We start from the raw sequence: 25,963 nt of genomic DNA on the forward strand, positions 1-25,963 counted from the left end.
GGGGTGAGCCACCACCAATGCCTCCCTCCTCCTCTGGTACATGAGAGCACTTCTGCTCCTGTCTGCTCCCCATCCTCCCTTGTTCAACTTTCAGAGCCTCTGCATGGCTGCCTCATCTGCAGGGCTGGGTCATCTGCCTAATTGTGAACAGGTGTAGAAATTATGTCCCTGATTTTCCTTTGTCAACCCTGATTCTTACCAACGATCTTATGTGTGATCACCAAATAAAGAGCTGTGTCAATTTGTAGCTTCACCCCCATAGATGTTTATGGTACTTGTAAGTATGTCCAGCCATTAATAGTTTCTGAGAAACAGATGGACATAAAATGGCATCATGGGACTAGAATTTTATTAGTTATCATTGTTCTTGTGCTTCGGAAAATGCATTTAATTTGAGATAACTAATGAGAAAGTGGTAGGGGAGCCTTTCCAGTGGCAGCTTTGCTGCCTGACTCCTGCCTGCGGCTGTGCATATGCAATTTGCTAGGCATGTTTGCTTTAATATATCCATTAACATGAACTCCTCTTGGACAGAGCAAGCTGCTGACTGCCAGTCTGCTCTGTCTACTGCTGTCACTTTTTCAGATTTTGAGGAGCGTGAACCTGTGAGCCATTATGTCAGTAATAACCATAGCCCTCTTTTTGACTGCTTGCTCCTGGTGAGCAGCCAGTTTTTCTGCAGACTTGGAGAATAGAAACAACATGGGGGGATTAGCTAGGTTGCTTGCACTTGCAGGAGGCATTTTTTCTTGCCCTCCAGGACAAATGCAAGAATGTGTAGTTTGTACATGCTTATTTTCATCTGTACAGTAGCAATCCTTGCCATGTTTTAAAAACTGAGTCTGAGTTGCTATATATTGCAATATTGATGTCTTTCAGTGAAAGGTGCCGAAGAAAGCTGATCAAAGAAGAGCAAAGAGAATACACAAGCTTGGAGCATTTGAGTTTACTGACCTCACTACCTTGCCTCCAGCACTTAAAATTAAACTGTTCAGATGACAAAATTCCATCTTACTGAGACTGAGAACCAGTTTTGATGAGTGTAGTTTTAGCATGCTACATTTGTCATGTCTGCTACCTTCAGCCTTTACTGCAAAGATCATAATGTCATCTTCACCTAAGCCCTAGTTAAATCTCCAGATAAGTTTGGTTTTAGTGCTATTTACACATCCTGACCAGAAGAGCTCTATTTTTTGTGCCAGTGTCACTATTTCACATGGATTTCTGAGCAGGGAGCAAACAGATCAGCTCGTGTCCTTTCATACCTCTATTTGCCATATGATTTTTTCATTGTTACCAAGGCAACCCTTCTACGCACCCCCCAAGAGGCGAGGTCTCAATACAATGTAAGTTATTGTCTGAAGCAATTATTAGGCTATTATTAAAGCACCATTGAAATACGTCGGTATCCCGTAGGAATTTTAAACAAGTGGGAGCAGAGACAATAGCGAGCATTAGAGGATTGCGAGTTCATCGTGCTGCTGGTAACTTGGGGAGGATGCCTGTAGCCTTCCTAACAATGTCTCACAGAAAGTATGAGCAGCCTTCTCAAACTTGCAGAAGTCAGGACTTCCCAATGTGAAATAACATTGAAAGGTAAAAGAAGGGAAATAGCTAAATCAGTGCTCTTCAGCTGCGTGCTGCTCCTCAGATGGCAGCCGTGCTCACAGAACATCTCTACGTGCATTAAGAGCAGCCCACAGGGATGCACTGTAGCATCTAGAATGAGGTTTTTTTTAATGGAAACAGTAGTAAAATACTCCCAACCTATGTGGATGGGGGAGTGTTCTTTGTTAGAAGGTCTTCTGCATTTGCAATTCCTAATTGTGCATCCTGAGTTTTAGTGAATTAATCATCATCGGTGACAGGATGTGCGAGAACTGGGCAACAAGCAGGTAAAATAAGAGGACAATGACCCTTGAAATTATATATTTGATAGGTTACAGTGTACTGTTTGTTTTCCAAAAGAAAGCTCTTTTCCAGTTTCCCAACTGTGGGAATTGAGGAGATGTAGGACCAGGGCTTGCCTTGCAGTTTCCACTTATAGGATATGTTTCCTGCAGGTGCCACTGGGGTTGTATTCCTGATGCCACCACCACTCATGCAGCCCTAACAGTCCAGCTTTTTCCATACTGTCCTATATCCTGGGACTGAATTCCCTATCGCTTTTTTCTTGTTGATGCAGTCCTTCTGTTCAGCAACAGAAAAGCTGACAGGGTTTTATAGCACTATATCGATTTCATCCAGGAATTTCCTTCCAAGAACCTGCAGTGTTGTCATGGGTCAGACATGTCACCAGAGTGATTTGGCAATTCATTTCTGAAAGTTGCCAGAAGAGGACTGCAGCTTCCTGAGAACATCTTTGTTTTGGGCTGCGTGAATATTAAGATCAATTGTTGAGTGCAAATGGAGAATCCATTAAAAAAGGCAGGAGAGTTTTCAAGAACCTGATTTCTTGCTGTTGGAAAGTGAGAATGTTTCTGGTTCTTTAGAAACTAATTTCTCTAGAAGGATTATTTTAAACTCATGTGAAGATCCACCTCCATGATTTCACCTTCCTGACTCTTATGAAAGGTCTTTTCCTCCATCCCAGACTTATGGCAGAAGCAGAGAGTTTTGCATCATTCCTCAGCACTGTAATGTGTCATGATAAATATTTGGGAATGTGTCTGTATGTCTCTTATTTGTTATTTCTCATAGACTAGAGCACAGCATCATAAGGCTATAATGCTTAGCCTGATACATAACATACTTCTTGGTTCTCATTTATGGCTTTTCTGCTGTTTCCTTCTCACACAGATCTTGTGTTCCACAGATAGCAGCAGTGAGGGATTCCCAGCTAGTAGAGACCAAGTGCATCTGAATTCATCTGCTGCCAGCACCTGGCAGGTAAAGCCTGCAGTGGGGTTCAGGTTTATAGTTCTTGAGTCATTTCAGTGCTTGTCTCTGCCCTGCTTGCTGTTTTCCTGATCTCTGGTGAAATAAGTGATGTGAATTTTGTGAGCTCTCTGGTTATCCATAGGTTTGTGAATAACAGCAAAGAAAACAGATGCAAACACTTCTACTACAGCTGCTCAGAGTTTTCCTGTATTTTAGGGGTGTTGGAGGCAGCTCACTACTGTCTCCTTAATGAACCTTGTGGTGGTGTAGAAGTTGTTTCATTGAGACATTGTTAAAGACTTGTTAAAGGAAGTCAGATTTCCTAGTTGATGGCACTGGATTATCTATCAGCATATGTTTTTGTCAGCATTACAATTTCAGGCTCTGAAAATGATGTAACTATTTTACTATAATAAAATAATTACAATTTTTAGAGAGGAATCTAGGGCAGTAGCTGTGATTCATAAGAAATGCTTGTTTTGGCTAACATTTTACCACTCACAGCAAAAAGCAATTATTTAAAATTATAAAATTTCTTTTTTTCCAGCATTACAAACCTTTTCTTCAGTACTGGCAGCATTCCTAAATATGTATAGCTTGCCTGAATATACCATCACTTCTATGGAACATCGTTTAATTCTTGTCACATTTTTCTATTTGAAACCTTATATTGTGACTATTTTAAATACATGCACGTGGGCTGTTGCTGTTGAATCTTTGCTGTTAGTTTTTGTAAAGGTGACATGTATTTATACTGCATTTTCAGGGAAGGAGTTTATTTTCCATTTTTCAGTACTAATGGAGCTGATCATGAGGAAATACACTTAGTTTGTGGGCATCCAAAGAACAATTCACAGATTGTTTCTTTATGCTAGGTCATACATTAGTGAATCTTTGGGTTTGCTTTTGCATTTGTAAATTCAAATTATAGAAGTCTTTACAATAAGCTGCAAAGATACTTTGTCATAAAATGTCACTAGCTATAAATTTCCTAGATCTGGTCTTCTACAATAAACACAAAAGCAAATATATCCATTAGTTCAGCAGCAGCCACTCAGATAGATCTTTTCAAGCTTGTTCTTAAAAAGCAAGACTCATTTAATGATCAGTGACTTTTTGTATAGAGGCTGCCTGTGTGTAGTTGTATTTTGTGCCTTGTGGGTGTTCTCCTGCCCCTCAAAACAATCCCGTGTAATTGATAGTGTCAGCTGAGCTGTGTGCTCAATGGCTGCAGTGCCAGTGCTGCTCAAATGCTGCCAACAGAGGACTTGGCTTCTGGGTTAGGTTCGGCTTATCTCAATTTAAGGACAGGTAACTCTGCAGCCCTCCAAAAGGGAAAGCTGTTTTTTTCCCCTAATAAATTATTGCAGTTCCTTTTAAATAAAAGTACATTTTATTGTGTACCTTTTGTCTTCACTGCCTTTGATACCTTGTGTTCATGTGTTCTCCTGTAGTTGTGTGATACAAAGCCTGTAGGTCTCACGAATATCTTTGCTTTATGGCTGTTGCATATATTGGCACCAGATGGACCTTTCAGATGATATGGTGATTGTAGCAAATGCTCAGCTTGGTCCTGGCAACAAATTTGAAATGTTATTTAGACCCATTGTCTGTATAAAGACTTCAGTTTCATCCCAGAGAGTTTTTTCAGACTCGCTTCTGCTGTGTCCAGTGTTAAGTATATGTGACAGCCTGTAAGTGCTTCTCAGGTAAGCTCCAAAGTTAGACTCTACCCCCAGAATGGACTGTATGTGCTGCCTAAGTCTATCCATTACAGAAAACACACTGTCTTTGCCTTTGATGCAGGCTATTTCTTTTGTGTCAGCAGTTCCTCTTGTAGTAGTCTCAAAATTCGTGGTGACTTCTTTCTGCATCTGAGAGGTTAAGACACACACACATCAACAGATGCTTGGGTAAGTTTGCATCTCAGACCCAGGACAATCCTTTGGTCTTCAATGCAGTTCTTTTATTCAACTGAATTCGAGATTACAACAGTTGTGGACATTATCGCCCCTGGAGAGCAAAGATATGTCAAAGCTTTTGTTGGTGCAGCTATCAGTGTATTTTTGACAAAGAGTTGTTGGCATCCTTCTGGCAAACCCATCTTGTATTTCTACTGAATTCTTACTGTTTTGTCATCTGCATGCTACCTGCCATGTGGCACATTTCATGTACTTGTTTGGCAAAAGAAAGGAAAATACATCCATGTTCTGATTAAAAATAGTGCAGCCGTCTGTAAGATCACTTGTGTTGCGTTGTAGGATTGCTGTGATAACACTGTCTCTTGAGGCAGATTGATAGCTACAGAATTGCAGTTTCAGGGTGTGTGTGTGAATCAAGCGATAAAACAGAAAAGGAACCTGAAAATTAATTCATATGTTACATGTGAGTAACTATCTTTTGGATCACTTCTTGGTTAAAAGTTACTGTTATTTCAGGGATACGGCAAGAAGCTTCAAGCAAAGCTGAATTGACTCCAGTGAGTCGGAGGGGTGGCTGAGACCTGTCAGTCCTTGGCACGTTTAGCAGGAATAGAGGCCATGTTTCTAATTTGGGGTGATGGAGACCAAACCAGAAGCAAAGAGCTCGTCACTGGTAGGAACGAGTGCAGCATCAGCAGCTTGCCTTTGTATAGCCGCAGAGTGAAGGTGTACAAAGTAGTATTACTGTCACATGTACATTTTTCTGTATAGTCAAAGCCATGGTGTTTTAGTGTTGGCAAACTTTTAGGTTTTTCAGTTTGAGAAATTTCTTTGAGGTTAGTGGTGTACCTCTCTCCTTGAGGAAGGTCTGTGTCCATGGATATTGACATCTTGCTTGTGTGTCTGGCTTAAACTTTCACTTCATTCCATCTCGTCCCTCCAAACCCACACGTCTTTTCTTTCATGACTGTAATGAATTAATGATTTTATGTAAATCTGGTGTTTGATGGACTTAGGAGGTGTGCCTTGGGACTTGTTTAAGCTATCACATAGGAAATGCATCATCTGCTTCATGCTTTCTGCAATTGCAGTCAGTTTTATTTCTTTATTACTTCTCCCTATTTCTTTTTTTTTTTTTTTTCCCTTAAACCAGCTCTTTAAATGTTTAGACCATTTCCTGGGTTTAAGGTATTTTGTTCTTTTTTCCACCCTATCTCTGTGCCCCACCCCCCTTATTTTCCACCTTAAATGGGAAGAAAAAAAGTACCCATCCCTGCATTACATACCTGATTGCTATTCAGTTCCCAAGAGAGAGGCACTGAGAGCTAAATGCAAGGGCTGGAGGTCTAGGCTCTCTGGTTAGATTCACTGAATGTCACTAATTAGAGTAGAGTAGCCACTTACATATTTATTCATGTTTCAGAACAGTTGGTGAATCAATTGAGTGAATGAACTGGGGCAGCTTCAATGCTTGTGTGTGAATATACTTAAAAGAAACCTCCAAACCTATTTATATTGGTTCTCCATGGCTTGCTGATATAGACCAGCATGGCTGTAGCAAAACTTCATTTCCATGTGACTTTTGTGTGATGCTTTTTCCACTCCCTCTATCTTCTGCTGTCGAAGAGAGCTGATTGCAGCCTGTGAAATATTTCCCCCCAATAATATTTCTTTTCTGGTGAGAAGAAAATACTATTACCTTTAAGGCTGTCTTTACTCAAATTGTAGTTAATGGAGGAATTTGCCTAGAGCTTTAATTAAAATCCTTGCAGGAAATAAAATCAGGGCATGAAAAACTTGTGCTGATGCATTGCTGACAGATATAACAGCACAGAATAATCTTGCAGTGCATGGTAGATTTGTTTTAAATGGAGCAGATTGATTCCTCATAAGCACCTTGAAGTGTTGCCTTTCACCAAAATTCTCTCTGAATTTAGCTCCTAATTGATAATAGCTCATTTACGTTTTCGGAGCAGGATGGTGACAGCCTCCTGGTCTCCCCTCGCTGGGAGACTTGCATTCCATCTGCTCTGGCTGTTGATTAGCAGCATGCCAGCTACATGAGCAGTGTTTCTGGACGCTACGGTCATCTGTTGCGTTAAAATTTTTCTGTGAGGAAGCGACCACAAAGCTGAAAGCATGGGTAGGAGAGTCAGAATAATGACTTTGGGATTTGCTGTTGTTAGAAAGGGAGTGCCTCGTGGGCAGTTTGGCTTGAATGTGCATCATTGGGTCCAGATTTCTTGGAGCATAGCTGTCCTGGTTTCAGCTGGGATAGAGTTAATTTTTTTCTTAGTAGCTGGTTCAGTGCTGCGTTTTGGCTTTAGTCTGAGAATAATGTTGATAGCACACCGATGTTTTAGTAGTTGCTAAATAGTGCTTGCTATAAGTCAAGGACTTTTCAGTGAGGAGGTGCCCAAGAAACTGGGAGGGAGCAGAGCCAGGACAGATGACCCGAACTAGCCAAAGGGATATTCCATACCACAGCATGTCATGCTCAGGATAGAAACTGAGGAGAAGTTGTCCAGGAGCCACCGGTCACTGATGGGTTGGGCATCAGTCAGTGAGTGGTGAGCAACTGTATTGTACGTCACTTGTGTTTCTTGAGTTTTATTCCTCTCTCTTTTCCCTATTATTATTATGATAATATTTTACTCAATTTCAGTTATTAAAAAGAAACCCATGGGTTCTTCTCTCAACCCATGGGTTTTACCTTTTTTTACCAGGGCAGAGGGGAGGGCAAGTGAGTCCCTGATATCCTATGTGTAGTTCCCCACTCTCCCCAGTGTCTTTAAAAGCGAGTCCAGCCTTTCATCTAGAACAGCAACACAATAAAATGTTCTAATTTAATTGTTCGGGGGTTTTGTGTGGGATACTAAAGAGTAAAGCTGAGGTTTGTCATCCTAATCCTGTGTTGTAACTTGGCTACTTTGCCTGACTTATAACCTCTGTTGCAGAATGTTTCAGAGTGTGTCGACCTGGTATCACTTGAGAGTGTGCCAATTTGTCGGTAAATCAGGGAAGATATCCGCAGGTGATTTATTCTAGTTTATTGAAAATATTGTTGTTCTGTCCATTTGCAGAGCTGATACTGCAACTGGGACTTACTGCCACTTTTTGCCACTGCACGAATAGGGGTAAAATAGAATTAATTGTGGTGGCTCTGTAATGCATTCTTTGAAATGTAAATAAGAAGTGACTTAGGAAGTTTGGCCATTTGCTTTTTTCCCCTCAGCATACTTAAAATTTGTGTTTGGATGCAAAACCCTTCTGTTGGCAGTTACTTCTGCAGTTTGTGTATTCCCTTCCCACCAGGTTTTGTTCTGAAAGCAATAGAAATTACTGAATGGTTCCTTTTGCCTTTTTATTTACCAAGTGCCAGCAGTGCTGTGCATTGAGCTCGGGGGAAATGTGTGTGTGGGGGGGAAATCACATGCCTCTAAATCTTTCTTCTCATTTAGGGTGTAAAAATCCTTTTCAAAAGGATTCCCATTCCAGTCTGGCAGGGATGCTCCAAGAGGAGATACCCAGCCCTTGTGGTTTCTGGCTAGAGACTTGTGCTGTGCAAAAAGAAAAAGATTAGCTTGGAAGACAGACAAACAAACAAGTGCAATCCTGGTCTCCATTGCATTTTAATTTTAAACTAAAATTACCCCTTGAACACAGTAGCTCTGTTGAAGAGTTGAAGTGGGCATAGACTTTCAAATCAATCCCTTTGAAAGACATCTTCTCTCCCCTTGAAGGAAGGGCATTTGAACTATAGCTTATTCCTTCCATGTATTTAAATGATAGCAAAGCTTCCAATTGCAGAGTGGCATCTGAGAAATGCTACTTTTACTTGAATTGGTTTTAAACAAGCCCTTTAAGCGCACGATTGAGAACAAGGGAAGGCAACGGATGCTACTTGAAGGTGTGTTTAACAGAAAACAGCTCGAGACTTGTGGAGACCTGCACTGGAAAACTGCTTATCTTAAATTTACCACAGTGTCTCCAGGCATGCTTCAATACATATTTTTTAATGAGTAGCAGGGTGAGGCTCAGCTGCGTGGCTGTGCTCATGTGTGAGTGAGGAGGAGTATAATCTTGGGTAGGCTTTGTAATGTTGTGAGGATCTTACAACATCTGTCACTGTAATAATGTAAGAATTAAAACGGAAGAATTGCTGCCTTGAGTAGATAAGCAGCTACCTTAGTGTTCATTTACTGGTGTTTGAACTAGCCTTGTATCATTTAGAAAGAAAAATGTTTTAAATTGTTCAAAACATTTAAGAAGACACATGTAAACACTGATGAGAATTAAAAAGCTCTTATGTTTCCTGAACATGGTCTGACTGTAAAAGTCCCCTGGTAAAATCTTGAGCCCTTGCATCATTTCTCTGATACACCTTGGAAACATGTTTTTCTTCATCGGATAATTGCTCGCTTATTATCTTCTTGCTAACTGTTTGCTCTTACAAGTTGGTAAAATAAAAAAAGGAAAAATGAATTTGAGTAGTGTTCACTCCCTGGGGGAAATTAAGCCATTGATAGCGTGTTTAAAGTAGGCTTGTCTTTGTACTGTGCGTTCGGTGTCCTCCATATGGGGAGCCTGTAGTTGGTTCTGCATCATTTGTTTTGTCTTTCTGGTTGTTCTTACTATTAATTGAAGCCTCTCCCAAGACACAGTTCTGTTAATCTTCCTTTTGTCATTTCCCTCCTTCCCCCACCCCTGATATCCCCAACAAAAACCACCCCTGATAACCCCAACAAAAACGCTCTCCTTTGCCTGAGAAGAGATTTAAAAGTAGCATTGGTTTTTGGGTTTTGGATTAGGTTTTTTTAGTGTTGGTGGTCCATTTATTCACCTGTTTTTTACCACCAGTATTAATGTTTCTCTCTCTTTGCTTAACTTCCGATATTTTGTATGTGCTGTAATTGTTGTAAGGATGCACATAGTTTCCTGGAGTGATGGGTATAGGTCTGTTACCAGCTCCAATTATGCAAAATGTTTCCAATTAGCTGTAATACCCTTTTCTGCCTTCCCCAGACAAATGCAACCAAGCAGGGTCTCTCCTGGGATGCCAGTGTCCTGCACAGGGCAGGCTTTCCCCTTCTACATTCTGTCCTGTCCCAGGAATGTTAGGATCAGAAAGCATGCTCTGCTACCCCTTGTATTTTAAAAAAACTATAGTGCTCTTAGTTACACCATTTCCCTAAAGATTTGCAATATCACTGCTGACAACTTAAAGTAGCTTCATCTTGAGATTCTCACAATCTTATCAGTAGCAATGGAAGCAAATCATTGTCCTGGACTGCAAAGCTCTTTCTTGAGCTTACTGCCTTATTATGTAAAGTCATAAAGTGCTTTGTCCAGTACTAGTAACTGCTGAAGTGGGATGCTTTGTTAGATGGATTGTCAGCTGACTGTAAAATGGCAATTTCTCTGGTGCTGCACAAGGCAGAGAACAGTTGCCAAAAACTCAGCAAAATGTCCCTCTAAGCTTTGGGGTGGTTCTGAATCTGTGGTTACCACCATGTGCGGTGACAGAGGAGAACAAGGAGAAAGCAGACGAGTTTCCTGACAGAAACAGTCGTCGTAAGGAGGCTTTATTGGATAAGTCTGAAGCCCTGTGGATGTGGAATGTGTTTGCTTAGGTAATACAAAGAAGAGGCCTTCTGCCTGCTATGGAGAAGATTCCCCTTTTCAAAACAGTGCTGACTCTGGTTTACCAATATACACACTGAATTATCAGCAGCAGGATGAAATAACTCTGGGTTTAAATAGCTTGGTTCCTCAAAACAAATATTTTGAGGCCCTCTAAACACTACCTCTGTAGTTGGAGCTTGCTCTTTTCCCTGTTCTGCCTTAAACTGATTTTGCTGCTTGGTTGAGGCGTTATCTTGGCCCATTTTTCATGCTTCCACTGCTGTTTTCACAGCTGCCTGACAGAGCCCATCAGGGAACCAAGGAAGGTTGAGAATAACCTTTTCCAGCACATTGTTTTTTGGTTGCGCAGTGGTACCAGCGCAGCTGAGATTACCAGGGCTCTCAAATCAGTGCTTGAGTCCGAAGTGAGGTTTTGTAAAAACTAATTCGATGCCTCTACTTCTGTGTTACTTATCAATTCAGAAGAAGTGATATGGGTCCATTTTCTGCAGCTATTTAAGCACTCTGATAGGCAGGCAGCCTTTTTTTGGAGGCAGGCTGTTGGACTGCTGGGCTTGTTTTCACAGCATGCACACAGAAGCCTGAATGGGGCATGGTTTTAATGCTAAAAGATGGCATTTCCAAAAGCTCCTGCAGTGTGTATCCTGCTGGTGACTACCTGCAATCCTGACAAAGAGCAGAACTGCTTAGGTTATACAGGTCTCAGTTTGGGCAAGTGTGATAAGGGAGCACAGGTGGTCGGCTCGTCAGCTTGCATTTGTAGTGATGGCTTTATCACTGTGACAGTGTTGATAGTTTCTGGGGCTATTATTTCAGCATAAATTTTCTTGTAGGACTTGCTCATGCACAACCTGAAGAAGAAAGGAAAAGAAAGAAAAAAAGAATAAAATATATATATACATTGTAGAAGTTGGTATTTGATGGAGGGAGGGAGAAAGTGAGTGGGGGAGAGAGCACTGAAAGAAGATGACTTAAATTACCTTTCAAGATGATTCTGCCCTGCATTTATCTTGTTCTTCAGATGAGTGGGTGACAGGTTAAGTCTGTGGTTGTATGCGTGTATGAACCTTGTTCAACCGCTTCAGTTCTTTTCTGGGTAGAAGATTTTCTTTCTACTTTGTATATCAGTTGTTGTACCAAATGTTGTCTGCACCATGGGGGCTGTGGACAAAGGCAAATGCCCACAAGGGAACATATGGAAATTTGGACCTGTTGCCTAGCCAGTCATGTGCAGAGCATCTTTGGTACAGATAAGAACTGTGAGCACAGGTATCTTGGGAAGGCTCATTAGACCCAGCAGAAGACATCCCTGTAAAGACACATGTGCAGGGGATAGTGAGCAGCCATCCTGTCCAAGAGTACTTTGATCAAGGTGTTGCCTGTTTCAAAGGTCCCAGTACAGCTCCGTACCAAAATGTTGCTGCAGTCACTTGGTTAACACCACATTGCAGTGAATTTTTATGTTACTTTGTTTTCTTATTCCTTCTTTTAAGCATTTTACATTTTTAAACTAAAATAACTATTTTTGTTCCTATTCAAAATAGTTAAAAGTATTCTAAAATATCTCAAAGAGATTTTAACATTTGCACTGGAGTACACTGAACTAGCCAGTTTGTATCCAAGGTAGGGAAGGCTCTTCGCCGTGAATGCTGCCAGTTTGTAAAGAAGGGAAGACTAGAGGCACACGTGCAACTGGAGCGTTGGCAGGAGGTTAGGTGCTGTTGAGAAAAAGACCAAAGCTTGAACATGTTCAATCTGTTTAACTAATAATCAAGACATTTACTGTGTTCATATCAAGGGTATGGGCATGTGATTTCAACTCGAGTTGTGTTGGCTTTACCAACGTCTCCTTGTCAGCTGAGCTGTGGGGTAATGCTTTTAGTCATCTCTCATCACGAGATAGACATGCATCGAAGGGGGGTGATTTGATATTCCAGTTAAATCAGTCTAACGGGTAATTGCTGCCAGAGGGGTAATCTCCTCCTCACTGCCTCCTCCCTACCTGCAAAGAGCTCTTTCAGAGTACTAAACCACAAGAAACTAGTTTATTGATCAAACAGGTTTTAAATGCTTTTTAGTTCTAATGCTGAGTAGTTCTCTAAATACTGGATTAACTTTCTGAGCTGGTTCACTGTGGACTTGGATGAGCAGCAGTGCCAGAGCAAGGGAAGGGGCATCAGGTGTGTCTCTGAGAGAGGACATAAAGGGCAGCTGGAACTGCAGCTGAAATGCCTCATCTCTCCATCTTCATGTGATTTTTGTGGGAAGAAAAGACTTTATCTAATAGTATAAGGCTTATAAAGTTTTTATCACCACTCCTTTAACTGGCTGTAATTGCTCAGTTTTGTTTTAATTCCTATCTTGTGGTTTAGGTTATGTCAGGTGTTCTGAAGGTTTTTGTACAGTTTTAATGAGAAGGTAATTACTGTTGCTTAGTAAAATTCTGGAAATAAAACTATTAAAACTGGAGGCTCAATAAAAGGAGCATAAACAGTCATTTTATTTGAAGTTTTATCTCCTTACAGAAATCATTTTTTCTTGATTAAAATATTCACAAGGTTGAATGTCTGTCTTGATAAATATGAATTTAGAAGATTGGAAAGTTTCCTCTTATTTCTCTTTCCATGCCATGACGTATGACCTTCATTCAGGAGGTGGGGCAGGGAAAGAGTATTTTCGGGGTTTAGGGTGAGGGATCTCTACTGTATTCAGCACTGGAGCATTTCAGTTTCCTTTAATTGCCTCTTGCTGCTGTGTTTCCAGTCCCCATGGTAATTTCTTCCATCACCTTGGGGCTGGCCCAAATGCCCAGAGCTATATGACTGGGATGATCTTCCCCTCCCTTTCCTGGAGCTTACATATCTATTTGTTTAAATGCACTTGGCTTAAAAGGTCAGGAGTTCTAGCACTTGTACTAATGATCAGCAGAGGATTTTCTTAATTCATAGAATCATAGCATGGTTTAGGTTGGAAGGGACCTTACAGATCATGTAGTTCCAACTCCCCTGCCATGGGCAGGGACTGAGTTTTGCCAGGCTGAAGAGAAGTGTGGAGTGGGTGAATATAAGCAAAAAATGCAATTTAAACTCCAGGCACCTGATCTTAAATCAACAGTTCTGGTCTTGGTTTTCCATGTGTGCTTTTGTGACTTCTTTGGTTTTGAATGTTGACTTGGGTTAAAGACCAAGTTGGGCAGCTTAGGGAAGTATCCTTATTTCCATCCATGTGAATTAGTAGAAGGATTTCCCCCCCCCCCCCCCAAGTTTTTGTACCCACATAAAACATAGCTGTGCTTATTTCCTTGAGGTTCATTCAATGGATCTTAAAAGCATGAACAGATACTGGTAATTTTTTAGTTTGGTGGCCCCGTCATTGAGGAGGAGGAAAAGCTTTCAGATGCAACATTGCTCAGATTAAAGGCTAATGAAGATCTCTGCAGAAGGAATGGATGTCAGTGCTGAACTTGTCTCATGTAGCATCTGTCAGAGGTGTACAGGCTAGTTCAGACCTCTTGTCCATAAGAGGCTGGAGTATCTCAGTGTTACTTAACCTCAAATGTGTAAACTGTGATATAGGGGTTTTTTTGTGCAACCATAATTGCTGCTGTCTTGTCTCCTTTAAATGAAAGCCAGAACTCAAGGCAGAAGATCAGCAGCTTGAGGAATGCACAGGTGTGTTTAGTAACCAGGAATCCTTCCACTGTGATCCTGGTAATTCCACAACACTGCAGTATCTCTGTTTGCATTGCCACCTACTTGCCTAAACTGAGCATACATGACCATTATGTCTGAACAGGTCCTTGTATGCACTGACTGAGTAACTTAACACTGTTATTTGCCATTCTTTATCTTGAAGTCCGGTAATGGTCAATGTGAAATTTCATCTGGAGTCTTAGCTCTGGTTGACCATCTTTTCTTCACCCTTAAGTGCGTGGTAGTTTTTCTGGTCTAGCTTATTGGGAAACTTCTGCAAAAACACGTAGTGAATCTTTACTTTCCTTCTTGAAAGGGGTAAGAATCTAAAGGTTATTCTTAACCAGGGAAGGCAGGTATTTAGAGTGCTGTCACTGTACGATGTCTCCTGGCATCCAGGTCTGTCCTACTGTATTAACAATATTTTTTATGGTAGGTTTTAAAATGTGCATTTGTGCTACTGCTTCCCTTCGCTCGCGCCATCACAAGCTTATGCCTTGCTGTCCCTCAAATCTGAGGTACCACATAGCCTAGATTCTGTAATTCTACTAGGCATGTTGATTTTCCTAATGGTTCAGAAGCGAAACACTGTAAAAACGTTGAAGCATCATGGTCACATACATGGACAGAATGGAGGTATATTCCTAAAGCTGAGACAGCACTGGCAGATTCAGACAAATGGTGGTCAGTTATAGCAGCAGAACTGGGGACAGCTGGGATGTAAGCTTACAGAGCCTTGGGATCATCTCTGCTCCAAAGCTGTGTCAACCTAGTTGGGTTTTTTGCATTCCTTTTGCCTTCGGTCACTCCAGCTACTTGGAAAGTAGTTATTTAGATCCTCTTCCAGGTGCACTAGCCATGCTTTTTCGTGTCTGCTGAAGGGTTAGAATCTTTTTCCTCTGAAATAAGAGAATTTGGAAAAGGTCAGGTTTGAAGCATCGCTGCATAGATGGCATTGTGGAGCTCTTGTCACAGTAAATGCTTGTGTAGCTGCGCTTGTACCAGGAGAATCTGGTGGCATCACCACCACGCTCTCGCATTAGTGACTTCTCTGTAATAGCTGACAAAGTCTGGTGCTGCCACATTTGTGGGATGACTTCTTGGTCTAGGTACTTGCCTAAAGAAGTGAACCTGTAGAACAGCTGTGCAGCTACCCTGCAGACTACAAAACCTGGCACTTCAAGCTACAAAAGCTGATGGCCAGCCAGCTGGGCAACAGCTGTCTTCTCGCATCTGGCTACTGCACTGCCTGGTTTTTCTGTACCTGAAGTTCATACCAGGATGCTGTTATTCCTTTAGAATCTACGTTTATGGAGTCACAAATATAAATATTTTATAGTAGGCACTTGGTTGGATATCTAGCTCGTACACATGTTGTGGAGGTAGCTTTTTCTTTCCAGCTAAACAAACCATCTACAAGAATACTTCGTGAGATTTCAGTGATACAATCTAAAAATAAGGATGCAGATTTTTTACCAACCTGAAGATCATAATTTCTAAATGTATTTTGAAATAGATTCCATTCATTCTGGGTCAGTTGGTAAAAACAACAAAATGGGGAACCAAAACCTGAGAGGGCTTGTGTTGGTGACCTGCAGCAGTTCTTGCCTCCTCCTTCCCCTACCCACACATAAACACTGCATGTACAGGCAATACCAACCTCATTTGCTACCTGAGTGGTCATTTTTTATTACTAGATTTAGGGAAATAATTTAATAACCAAATCTAATCTGGTCTAAAGCAGTCGTTAAATGGAGAACTGACCAGCTCATCTGTGATGGTTTAGAAAAGTAGGTATAGCCTGCTATGAATTTTCTTTTTTTTTTAATATTAACTAGTGCATAAAGCTTCTTTCTTGCTGATCTTATTGTATTTTAATTTGAGGTCCACTTTTTGTTGGTGGAGTAAATTTCAAGAGAGATGCACACCATTACATGTGTATGTACGATTTGCAGCTCAGAAGTTAAGCTGGGAATAACATGAATGCAAATGTTCCTTATTTGCAAGCAGAGTTGGCTTCCTTCCTCTTCCTATAGCAAAAGTATGTCCTAGAAAAAAATTTCGGTATCTGTTCTTTAAGCACTTAAAAGTTTTCTCATACAGAATGTTATTTGCCACAAGATTGGACATGAAAACACGTGGTGAGTAATTAATTTATTGGAAGCTTTCAGTGAGTGATCCAATTTGCAGCTGACCCAAGTGTGGCTTTCTGTTGTGAGGAAGGGAGTTGCCTTGCAGAAGAACCTTTCCTTTGGAAAATACCCCCATAAACATGAGGCTGACACATTAGAGGTGTGAAGAGAATCTTCGTCCTTGCATTTGTGTACTACATAGTTTGATTTCTAGTTGTAAATTTTTTTCACTGTTCTGTGTAAAACATTGGGGAACTGTACAATCTTGGTGCTGTAGAGCTCTCAAGAGTATTAGAAAATTGTGATGGCTGAGTAGACGGACAGCCCATGGGGGTTTAGAGGCAGATACAAGTTTTCATTATAGTGACCTACTTTTTTAGAATTTTGACTGGTAATGAAAGCAGCCTTCCCCCTCACCCCCTGTGCCACTGAGCCTCCAAGTATAAGCAGTTACTGTCTTCATAGACCTGGGAACAAGAAAACTGTTTTTTTAAACCTCATTAATTTTTCAGAGCACAGTTTTAGGCCTATTTGAGTCCTGTGTACAGGGCTTTTAGTTAGCAAGGGGCCAAGGACGGTGTGGAAAATGTTAGAAGTTTAGCATATTCAAAACGGTTCAGATGTTAAACTTAAGATCACCTGTTCAGTATGATTTGATGTGTTTAATGCTAATGTTGAGTTTGACCTTTTTTTTAACTGAATAGATGGCAGAGTCCTGATAAATAAAATTGCCTCCTCTCTAGCTAAAGTGTTGAAATAATCTTATTCAGATAAAACAGAAGGTGATTCAGAGAACTAAACCTGTGCTGATTCGTAACAAAGCTAATTAATACTTTTTAATTAAATGCCCCTTAAAATTCAGCATGATAGACTGAAGGATGTTTTTAAATGAGTACTTTTAGAGGGCACAGCTCTAACAAAAAAACTTACTGTGTGTTTTCTTGCATGGAAGTAAGTAAAGGTGATCAGGATGCTAATCATTTGTTTATACACTAGAGCTGCAGGAAATGAGAAATTAAATGAACAGTTGACACGTGCACTGAGAAATGAGTGCTTGGGACAGTGTTGGAATTTAACTTGAATGTTAATTTTTCAACTTCAGGTTCTATTTAGGGTGTGCCAGTGTCTGAACTCTGCAAACTAGGAAGTGTGGTGACAGGGGAGTACATCCAGATCACTGCTGGTTTACCACTTGGCTTTGCAAGGAAAAGTAAGAGCCTTTCAGGATTACTGTGTTTTTCATTCACAGCTGGCAGTTGCATAGGAAGATGAGGTTGGGGAGCTGCGATTTTGATCAGACTATCTTCTTGTCAACCTTGTTCATGGCAACTTCGTGAAGCTTAGGGTAAATGGAGAATTAGGGCTATAGAGAAAGAACAAAAGGAAGGTTACCGCTGGCCCTTCTTGGCAGCAATAACTGGATGCCTTTTAAAAACAGCTTCTGTTGTCATGGAGCTTCTGAATCCAAGGCCGGTTTCTGGCACTGTGATTTTCTCATGGCAAAAAACGTTGTCCTGTCCTAGCCTTGGGGGGAAAATAAATAAATAAAGGCAGTAGCCTTGGCAGCACTTGTCTATTATTGCAGCTAAATGACTGAACTGCAGTGGGAATGGGACCAAAGGGAAAGCTTTTCTTCACAGAGAATCCTGATTTTTAAAGCTGGTATCCACCATGGTCTGCAAAATCTTTTGTAAGAAGGTATTTGACATTTGGAGAAGGATTTTGAATAGTTTGTGTAGAACTTGTTTTCCTCTGAGTCAGCGATGTTTTGAGGTTGAAATAGAGACCTGAATTCCTGAGCTCAAGGTTTTTGGAAGGTCTTCCAGTAGTGGTTAGTTTGTGTTTTAAAGCCCATTTTCCTTTTCCAAACTTCAGAGATAGCCAAACTGCTTAATACACTTGATTATCATTTCCTGAAGTGGTCAGTAATGTACAAAACGAGATATTTATTAACGTATTTGGCATTGATTATGTTAGTTTAACAGTATCTTAATTTGCTGAGCTTTTTTCTATCTTAAAAGGTGATATTTTGGCTGCATAGAAAATTCATGTTTGACTTTATGGGCAAAAAGTCTACTCCACTTCCTGATGAGATTTTTTTTTTTTTTCCTTTTAATTCTTGGATAGTTCCAGTGTCTGAAGTTTATAAAACCTTCTTGGTTTTACTTTTGCTTTGTAAATTTACTGAAACCTAGAAACAAGTGATGACAGAAGTGGTTTGGTGCTTCTGAAGCAGGAAAACGCTGCGTGCTTTTATTTCTACATGACTTATTTTTAAAGGCACGAAAGGCTGATTACCCCCTGTCAGAAAGCACGTATAGGTAAACTTTTCTGCTAGAAATGTGTAAACTCTTTGGGCTGAAGAATTTGCCCATCAGGTCCTTCCTTAAGTCAGCTCTGTTTTGATACTGCCTGGTCACTGTTACTTGAAAAGCTTCAGGCAGCTAGTGAATAAAATCTCTGCATATTAAGTATTGCATAGTAATTTCTGTTGCTTCACTGCCTGTGTTTTGTCTGCCTGTGCTTGTGGCTGTTGGGTCAAGGATTAGAGCTCTTGCAGGCAAGTTCAGATTGGCCTTTCAGGGTCCCAGGGTGGGATGTTGCAACTGCTGTGACTCTGCTGTTAGAAGTTACCAGCCCCAAAGCAAGAGTCATTTTCTGTCCTTCCGGTGTTCTAGGCTGCCCACAAAGAGGGATCTGTGTGGAAGCATTGGGCCGAGCAGGACCAGTTGAGGCACATGCATGTTCAGTTCTGCAAAGTCTACATCGGGCCAGTGACCTTGAACCAGGGTGCAATGACACCTCGAGGCTGCTCTGGCTTTTCTTCAGCAAAGAAGAGTTGGAGCTCTGTCATTTCAGGGTTTGTTTGCATAAGGGAGGGAGCCCTCGTCCTTGAGAGTAGCTGTGAATCTGCAAGTATAATCGTCAGATAATAAAGGGACCCCAGGAGGCAAAACTTGGAGTTTGGAACAGCCTTTGGAGCCCTTGCAAATTCTTTTCTACAAGCCCTTGGATAGTGGAGTTGTAAACACCCATCATCTGTGCAAGACTGGGATTTTTTTTCCCCTGTTTCATTCTTTAAAGCATAGTCAAACTCCAAAAGACAACCGACTTCTTCCAATGTTGCCCCTGCAGTCTTGTGTTGTATTATTCGCTCTTCTTACACAAACCCTTAAAAATGATACTAAAGTGTATGTAGGTTTATGGTGTTTAATATTGGAGCCACAAACATAAAACCCCAGAAAATTCTGAATACTAAAAGTTTGTATTTAAATATTCTCTTGATTAATACGCCTTTGAGGTGATTTTTACCTAAAAAATTAATGCTAAAAGTTTTCTTGGTTATGACAGTTTAGAGTGTTTATCTGCTAGTAAGTGAAACTTTTCTGTAGACACTCATCTTCTCAATTTAATAACATATATTTAAAAATCTATTTCTTAACATTATTAAAGCTATAATAAAATTTTATTTTTTCCTCTTTGTAATAACACTAACTTTTTCAGACTGTAAGACTGAAATTCAGGAACTGTAACTATGGGGTTATGAAAAGTGCTTTATTTCAGCATTAGGAACATTTGGGATAGAACAGTGCTAAAATTTGTAATTATAGTGTGTCGTCTTTAATTTTTTACTCATTAAACTAATTACTTAATTATTAGAAAATTCATTCTGTCTTTGAAATTCTGCACTTCTGGAGATGCAAAGTGACTGAATTGCTGCTTTAATATCAAATTTTTACTTTAATTATGGAATTGTAAATTGTACGTAGCTTTTCCAAGAGTTAAAACAGTCCCAGAGCAGCAGGGAGGGAGGAGTGTGGGTCTGATCATGATTGCTGTAATTTAGGCCTCTTCCTTTAAATTTTGCTTGTAAGAGAAAGTTTTTCTTCTCTGGGAAGGACGAAGATGCTTTTCACATAGTTTCCCGTATACTTGTCAGGCATATTTTAGTTTGCTGTGATGCTAAGTTTGTATTTGAAGGATTATAGTGATGAGAAGGTGGGAATAGTAGCTGACCAGTGAGTCCTCCTGGGAGGTCAGATGAAGCCTTTAGTTAAAAGCTTTGCACTTTCCTTCTAAGTGCTGTTTGCTAAGTTAGGATGAATACTTTTCATCACCAGCTTTGTTCTTCAAGAGCAAGACCAGTGCCTGTGGTAGGCTCAACTCCTGTATACGAGTCCCAGCACAAAGTACGCTGCAGTGGTGGGAATGCTGGAGAAACTTTGAGGGAAATGGCTGACAAGCTGGAAAGGGAATGACATGAACATGCAGCACTGATGGTACTTGGCTTTCTGCTACAGTACCTCTAGGGGAGGAAAAACAAACCACGTCATAAACCCTAATCTTTGTTAGAGAGGTTTGCTTTCACTGAAGTTAGTATTGGAGAACTTGCCAGTGCCCGAGACTGGAGAGCAAAACAACTTCTGGGTGGGTAAATGTAACTTAACCCTGACATATAGTGGTAACATGTTGAGAGTGGTTATGCTGCTACTTAATCTGCTTTTGTTTTGGTTGGAAGATCTTTCCCTGATTTGGCTCACCCTGTGGTTGGAGAAGCGGTGTGGGAGGGAGGAAGGGGACCACCCCTGCAGTGGCTGTGTAGCTTTGTTCTGGGTTGATGTGGCAGATGAGGGGTGGCTTCAGGATGCTGGAGACAGCAGAAGTGGGCAGGTGGGGATGGGGCATGGTCTTTCCTTTCCGCTGGTGTGCAGCTTTGCAGTGGGCGACTTTGTGGTGGTAGGTGAGATGCCTTTTAAAAAAGTTCCTGTAGATATAAAGAGCAGTCTTGATCCAGGATGGCTCTACAGGTGCAGTTGCACAAGCTGGATTAGGAATTGGAAATGAAGGATGTGAGATTTGCAGTAGCACTTGAAGGATCAAAAAAGGTGATGGGAACTTTGGTCAAGGTGCAGTTACTGCTTATGAGTTTTTACCTCTTAATCTTTGTACAATTCCTTTTACAGGCAAATACGAGTTCCCTCATAGCCCTTAGGGCCTGATTGTTCTCTATACAATGAAGAAGGTGGATTTACTCTGAAGAAATATTTCCATGGCAGCCACTTAGAAAGTTGTTCTTACCTTCTTTTGTTAAAACTTTTGTTTTATAGACACAGATGAGGACACAGTGAAAAGATGTTTTGCCACGTTTGAAGAGAAGTTCTTCCAAACCTGTGAGAAAGAACTTGCCAAAATCAACATTTTCTATTCAGGTAAGGTGCTTATTTCTGTATATTTGTGGAAAATACAGCAACACAAAAAGAGTCCAAAGCTCCCAGACTTTCTGAGTAACCACAGTGGTCATGCAGGTCTACCATCAGATAATTATAAGGCAGGTTTATATGGGAAACTGCTCTGGTTTAATCACAGATGTGAAGCTAAACAATGGTATTTGAATGGAGGGAGAATGAAGGGCAGGTGATTTCATTGGCCTGCAGAAGCATCCTGCTGAACTTCAAGAATGTGCTCCTGAACTCAACTGGTTAGGCATAGGGAACAGTTTCTCAGCTTATCCATGGTGACAGTTTTCTGTGCATGTTTTAGTTGTACTAAGCTCCTTAGCTGATATTACCTGAGCTTGTGCAGGAACAGCTATCATGGACTTGCCAATGTATCGTAACTTGACCATCCTGATGTGTCCAACAAGTTTTTAAATACTTTCACATAAACTCTTGCAACTTTCTGGAGTAGCTCAGCCAAGTAGCAGTTTGTAATTGGCTGTGTATAAATTCCTGTTTAGTAAATTGAGTAAAAATGCAATGGTGGGAAGAGTAGGGATTGCTAGGGGTCATATGTCAGAGTGCTATTGTTTGTTGTTTTCCTGGAGAAAGTTTGCTTTCCCATCCTGTGTTTTCTTTAGAATGGGATAATTGGAAATTCACCCTGTAATATTGCTACAAAAAGCTTAGTGTTAGTGTGATCCAGTTCCACCCACCATTACACTTCAGCTGGTTTTCAGCCTCTTCTGATAAGGTTTAAAATGGGTTTTCAACTAGAAAGCATTTAAATATGAAGACAGTGATGCATTGACTTCTGCTATACTTTCTCTTAACATGTTGATTTACTAACTTGATGCTATAAACAGGCTTTTGCAGCACAATATGGTACCCTTTTCTATTTCTGACTTTAATCTGGTAACAAAGACAGTTGAATTGTGCAAAATATTTTAATAACCATCAGGCGATGACTTTATTGCTAGCTATTTTATTGCTAGCAGAATCTGGGTTGTGAACATGAAAGTAGCTGAAAGCATAATAGATGCAATAACAGTGCATCTGCCAGCTTGCCTCTGTCTAGCTTCCATGTAGGGAAGTAAATCTCTTTTGGGCTGGCTGTGCTTGCTCTTCTGGCTCCCTGGAGCAGTGGTGTTTTGCGATAGCCAGAGTGGGTGTCAGGACAAAGGCAAGGGGTGTTTTGTAGGTGGAAATGATATGTTTTAGTAGGCCAGCTGGCTTTTATACTTTATAGGCATTTTGCTACATGTAATTCATACATACCTAACTCAGAACAATTGTTCTGCTTTGTTTCCCTGTGGGATCTTTTGTTTTTATCCCAGGTCTGAGGTAAGGCGTTTATGCTCAGAAACTTGTCTTTCTTCTCTAGTTATATCAGATCCTGTGTACTACGAGCTACACTCTGTGGAGGAAGTTCTGTCAATTTAGATGCACAATACAGATTATAATTTTCCCTAATGAGGACCTGCTAGCGCACGTGCACCCACAAATACATGTGCACCCATTCCAGCGTTGTTTAAAATTGCATTAATAATATAGGGTAGGGTCTTTTCCATCTTGCTGTCATTTCAAGAAGTTATGGGAGAGAATACATGTAATTTGAAAATCTTTTGTGATAAGATTAAAGTAAGTCTTTTATTTGCAGAAGTGACGTGACTTTAACAGTATGGAAACCCCTTATTAGGGTTATTAACGTTAAGCTACATCAAGAAATGTTCCATCAGTGGTTCCTTTTCTCAATCATGTCAAAAATTTGTCATGTCGGATCCTATTGTAACTCCAGGTCTGTGTTAGCTCGGATTATGACCTGATACATCCTGTTTGTTATAGGTTTATTATATGTTTTATTACACACTTGTCTTTACAACAATAAATATTGCCCATTTTCAAGAAAGCTAAGCTTTCTGTCGATCCTTGCTTAATTTTATTGTCATCTTGTTGATCCCTGCACTGAGGGATCCTCAGTGGAGATTGCCACAGCATGGACAACCCCGTCCTCTGAGGATGGGCTGCTCCTGGACCCCAGCTTCTCCCTGGTGTACTCAGGGTCAGAGTACCTGCTGCATAATTCCACATAATAATGTGCTCAGGTTGTCGGCTCTTGTCAAACATAGTCTTAATTCGCCAGACCATTATTCCAGCGCAGTAGGAAGGAAAACAGCCATTAACTAAATCTGATTTGATAAACAATTTGTGATTATTTGGACTACGCTCAAGAAAATCTATACTCAGTTGAAAGAAAAAAAACAGCAGTAAAATTTGCAGATGTTTCCAGTAGAGGAATGCCTGTTCAAGTGCTGAAGTTTCATTTGTGGCCAGTTTTGGTTTGTGTTTGGGATTTTCTAGAGGGGAGGTTTGTTATATTTTAAATTAGTATCATCAGGCTCTGCTTGGGCTACAGTGTAGCTTGTAATATTTTTGTGGTTCGTTTAGGAGATGGTTTTGTAATTTGTAGGCTTTAACTTGGTAAGCAAAATATCTACATCATATGTACAAGTAGGAAAAGGAAGGAGTGCTAAAAGAGCCTGCCTAGAATGCCCAGACCCCTGAGGTGGGTAGCTGCAAGGAGGTATGGGCTGTTGGGTTACTTCCTCTCCGGTGAAACCGGAGGTTTTGATCACAACCATAGCCATGTGAACTGGAACTTGAGGAGAATTTTTACTAGCTCCTTGGTGTGATAGTTTTTTTTTCATGATCCTTATGTGTGAACTTTTCTTTACATTTGGAAAATGGAGTCAAAACAAGTTGGAATTTGATATAGCTGAGGTGGTAGCTCTTTAGATGGTGGTCTTTTAGTAAGGATCTAGAAGCATTTTCGGGGCAAACCTGCTTCTTTATTGCAAGTACTTTCGTTGAAGTCTGCCTCTGTTGGTTTCAGATTTCTCCTTAGTCTTTGCTGTGAGGTTACATTTGAGCTGAGGACTTGGTGGGCATCATGTCATGTAAAATGCTGCCACACAAGAGTGTTTCCAGTTTCCAAGTGTATGCTGCTTTTTTCTAACTAGTTGGAGTAGCACATTTTTATTTTTTTTTAAAGTCACTTTTGGGAGTGCTAGATTAGTGGTGAATGACTTCTCAATTATTTTGGAGGATGTTGCAAACTGAGAAATTAATTTGTACTCTGTTTTGCTGTTTTCCTAAGCAATTCCATAGGAATTCTTAAAAGAACAGCAGCACACATTTTGTCTTATTTTGCTTCTGCAATGAATCTCCATGATAAAATCATACCTTAACTAGATGAAGTTATTTGTGGACTGTATAACTGGAATCTGTGTGAGAGAGGGCGGGAGGGAGAAGAAGGTGGCAGGACTGCCATTTCTCGGGAGTGAGTCAGTTGCCTTTAAAGCCTCACTCTCAGAGGACTGTGGCCCTCCCCTACAGGTGTGAGAGGGCTTTATAGAAGACAGCACATGACTCTTCAGCAGTGTATAATTAAGAAGAATGTTTGTATTTGGAGATGATGCTTTTTTAATGGACGTTGCTTTGCCAAGAGGAAAATTGCAGCAGCAGTTTTGTAACTATTTCAAAGCATTGTCTTTTCTATAAATATTGTTTTGTTAGGCTTTTAGTTGGGTTTTTTTTTCTGGACATAGGAAAAATGGAGCATACTTTCAATTCAGAGATGTGATTTAAACTCTTGCATATTTAATACTTTGATCCAAAGAAATCTCAGTGTATCACAGACAGTTTAATATGGTGTTTTGAATATAGTGAACTTGTGAGTTTTATTTATATGAAGGCTTTTAATTCTAACAGCTGCTCTAATAGGTATCCATTACTTCTTCCCGAGAGAGTTCCCAAAGTGTGGAAAGATTATTGTTTTTGCAGTCTGACCTTGTGTGTGTTAAATATTATGTAATTGTAGGCTGTGGGCAGACAATTCTCACTGTGGGCTGCATTGCCTCTCTTCAGTGGAGTCCTTGAAGCTGTAGAAGTTACCAGGGAGAAGTTATCCTTTCCTGTCTTTTTAAAACATCTTACTTTATTAAAGCTTATAATCAAGAAAATTAGAGAGTTTCAGGTTCTTCCATACTTGATTTTTGTATATTGATTCCAGTTTTCTGTTTGGAAAGGCATTCTCCTGGAAAATACCTTATGCAGAGCACTGTATAATTATTTACAGATTGGTTTTGCTCTTAAAATTAGACAGAATTGAATAAGACTGAGGAAAAGGTCAGAATTCCTCCCAGAAGAGTAAATGTTACTTTGGGGGAGGGGCGGCAGCAGCTGGAAGTTACTGTTGTTACATAAGATGCTAATGAAAAGGAATTAGATTGACAGCCAGGAGACTGTGGGGCAGAGCTTTGGGTGGTGGAGGGACTGTGGGGCTCCATGGTTTCTGTTGTGGTGGTGTGTCCTGGCAGGTGGAGGTGGCTCCAGCTCCCAGCCTCTGCTCCAACACTGTGAACCTGATTGGTGCCTTCCTGGCCAACGCCAGTACCCATGGTCCACGATGGGGC

The 25,963-nt window shown here is 40.6% G+C and overlaps 1 protein-coding gene across 1 annotated transcript in view; it reads left to right on the top strand.

Annotated features, from left to right (window-relative positions):
- XPR1 (xenotropic and polytropic retrovirus receptor 1) overlaps positions 1-25,963 on the top strand; it is a 110,332-nt gene that overhangs the window by 47,857 nt on the left and 36,512 nt on the right. Inside the window, exon 3 of the mRNA XM_030495455.1 lies at positions 21,381-21,482. Coding sequence (XP_030351315.1) covers positions 21,381-21,482 — 102 coding nt within the window. The remainder of the gene's footprint in view (positions 1-21,380; positions 21,483-25,963) is intronic.

This window comes from Strigops habroptila, chromosome 8 (genome assembly GCF_004027225.2).
Source record: "Strigops habroptila isolate Jane chromosome 8, bStrHab1.2.pri, whole genome shotgun sequence".
Lineage (NCBI taxonomy): Eukaryota > Metazoa > Chordata > Aves > Psittaciformes > Psittacidae > Strigops > Strigops habroptila.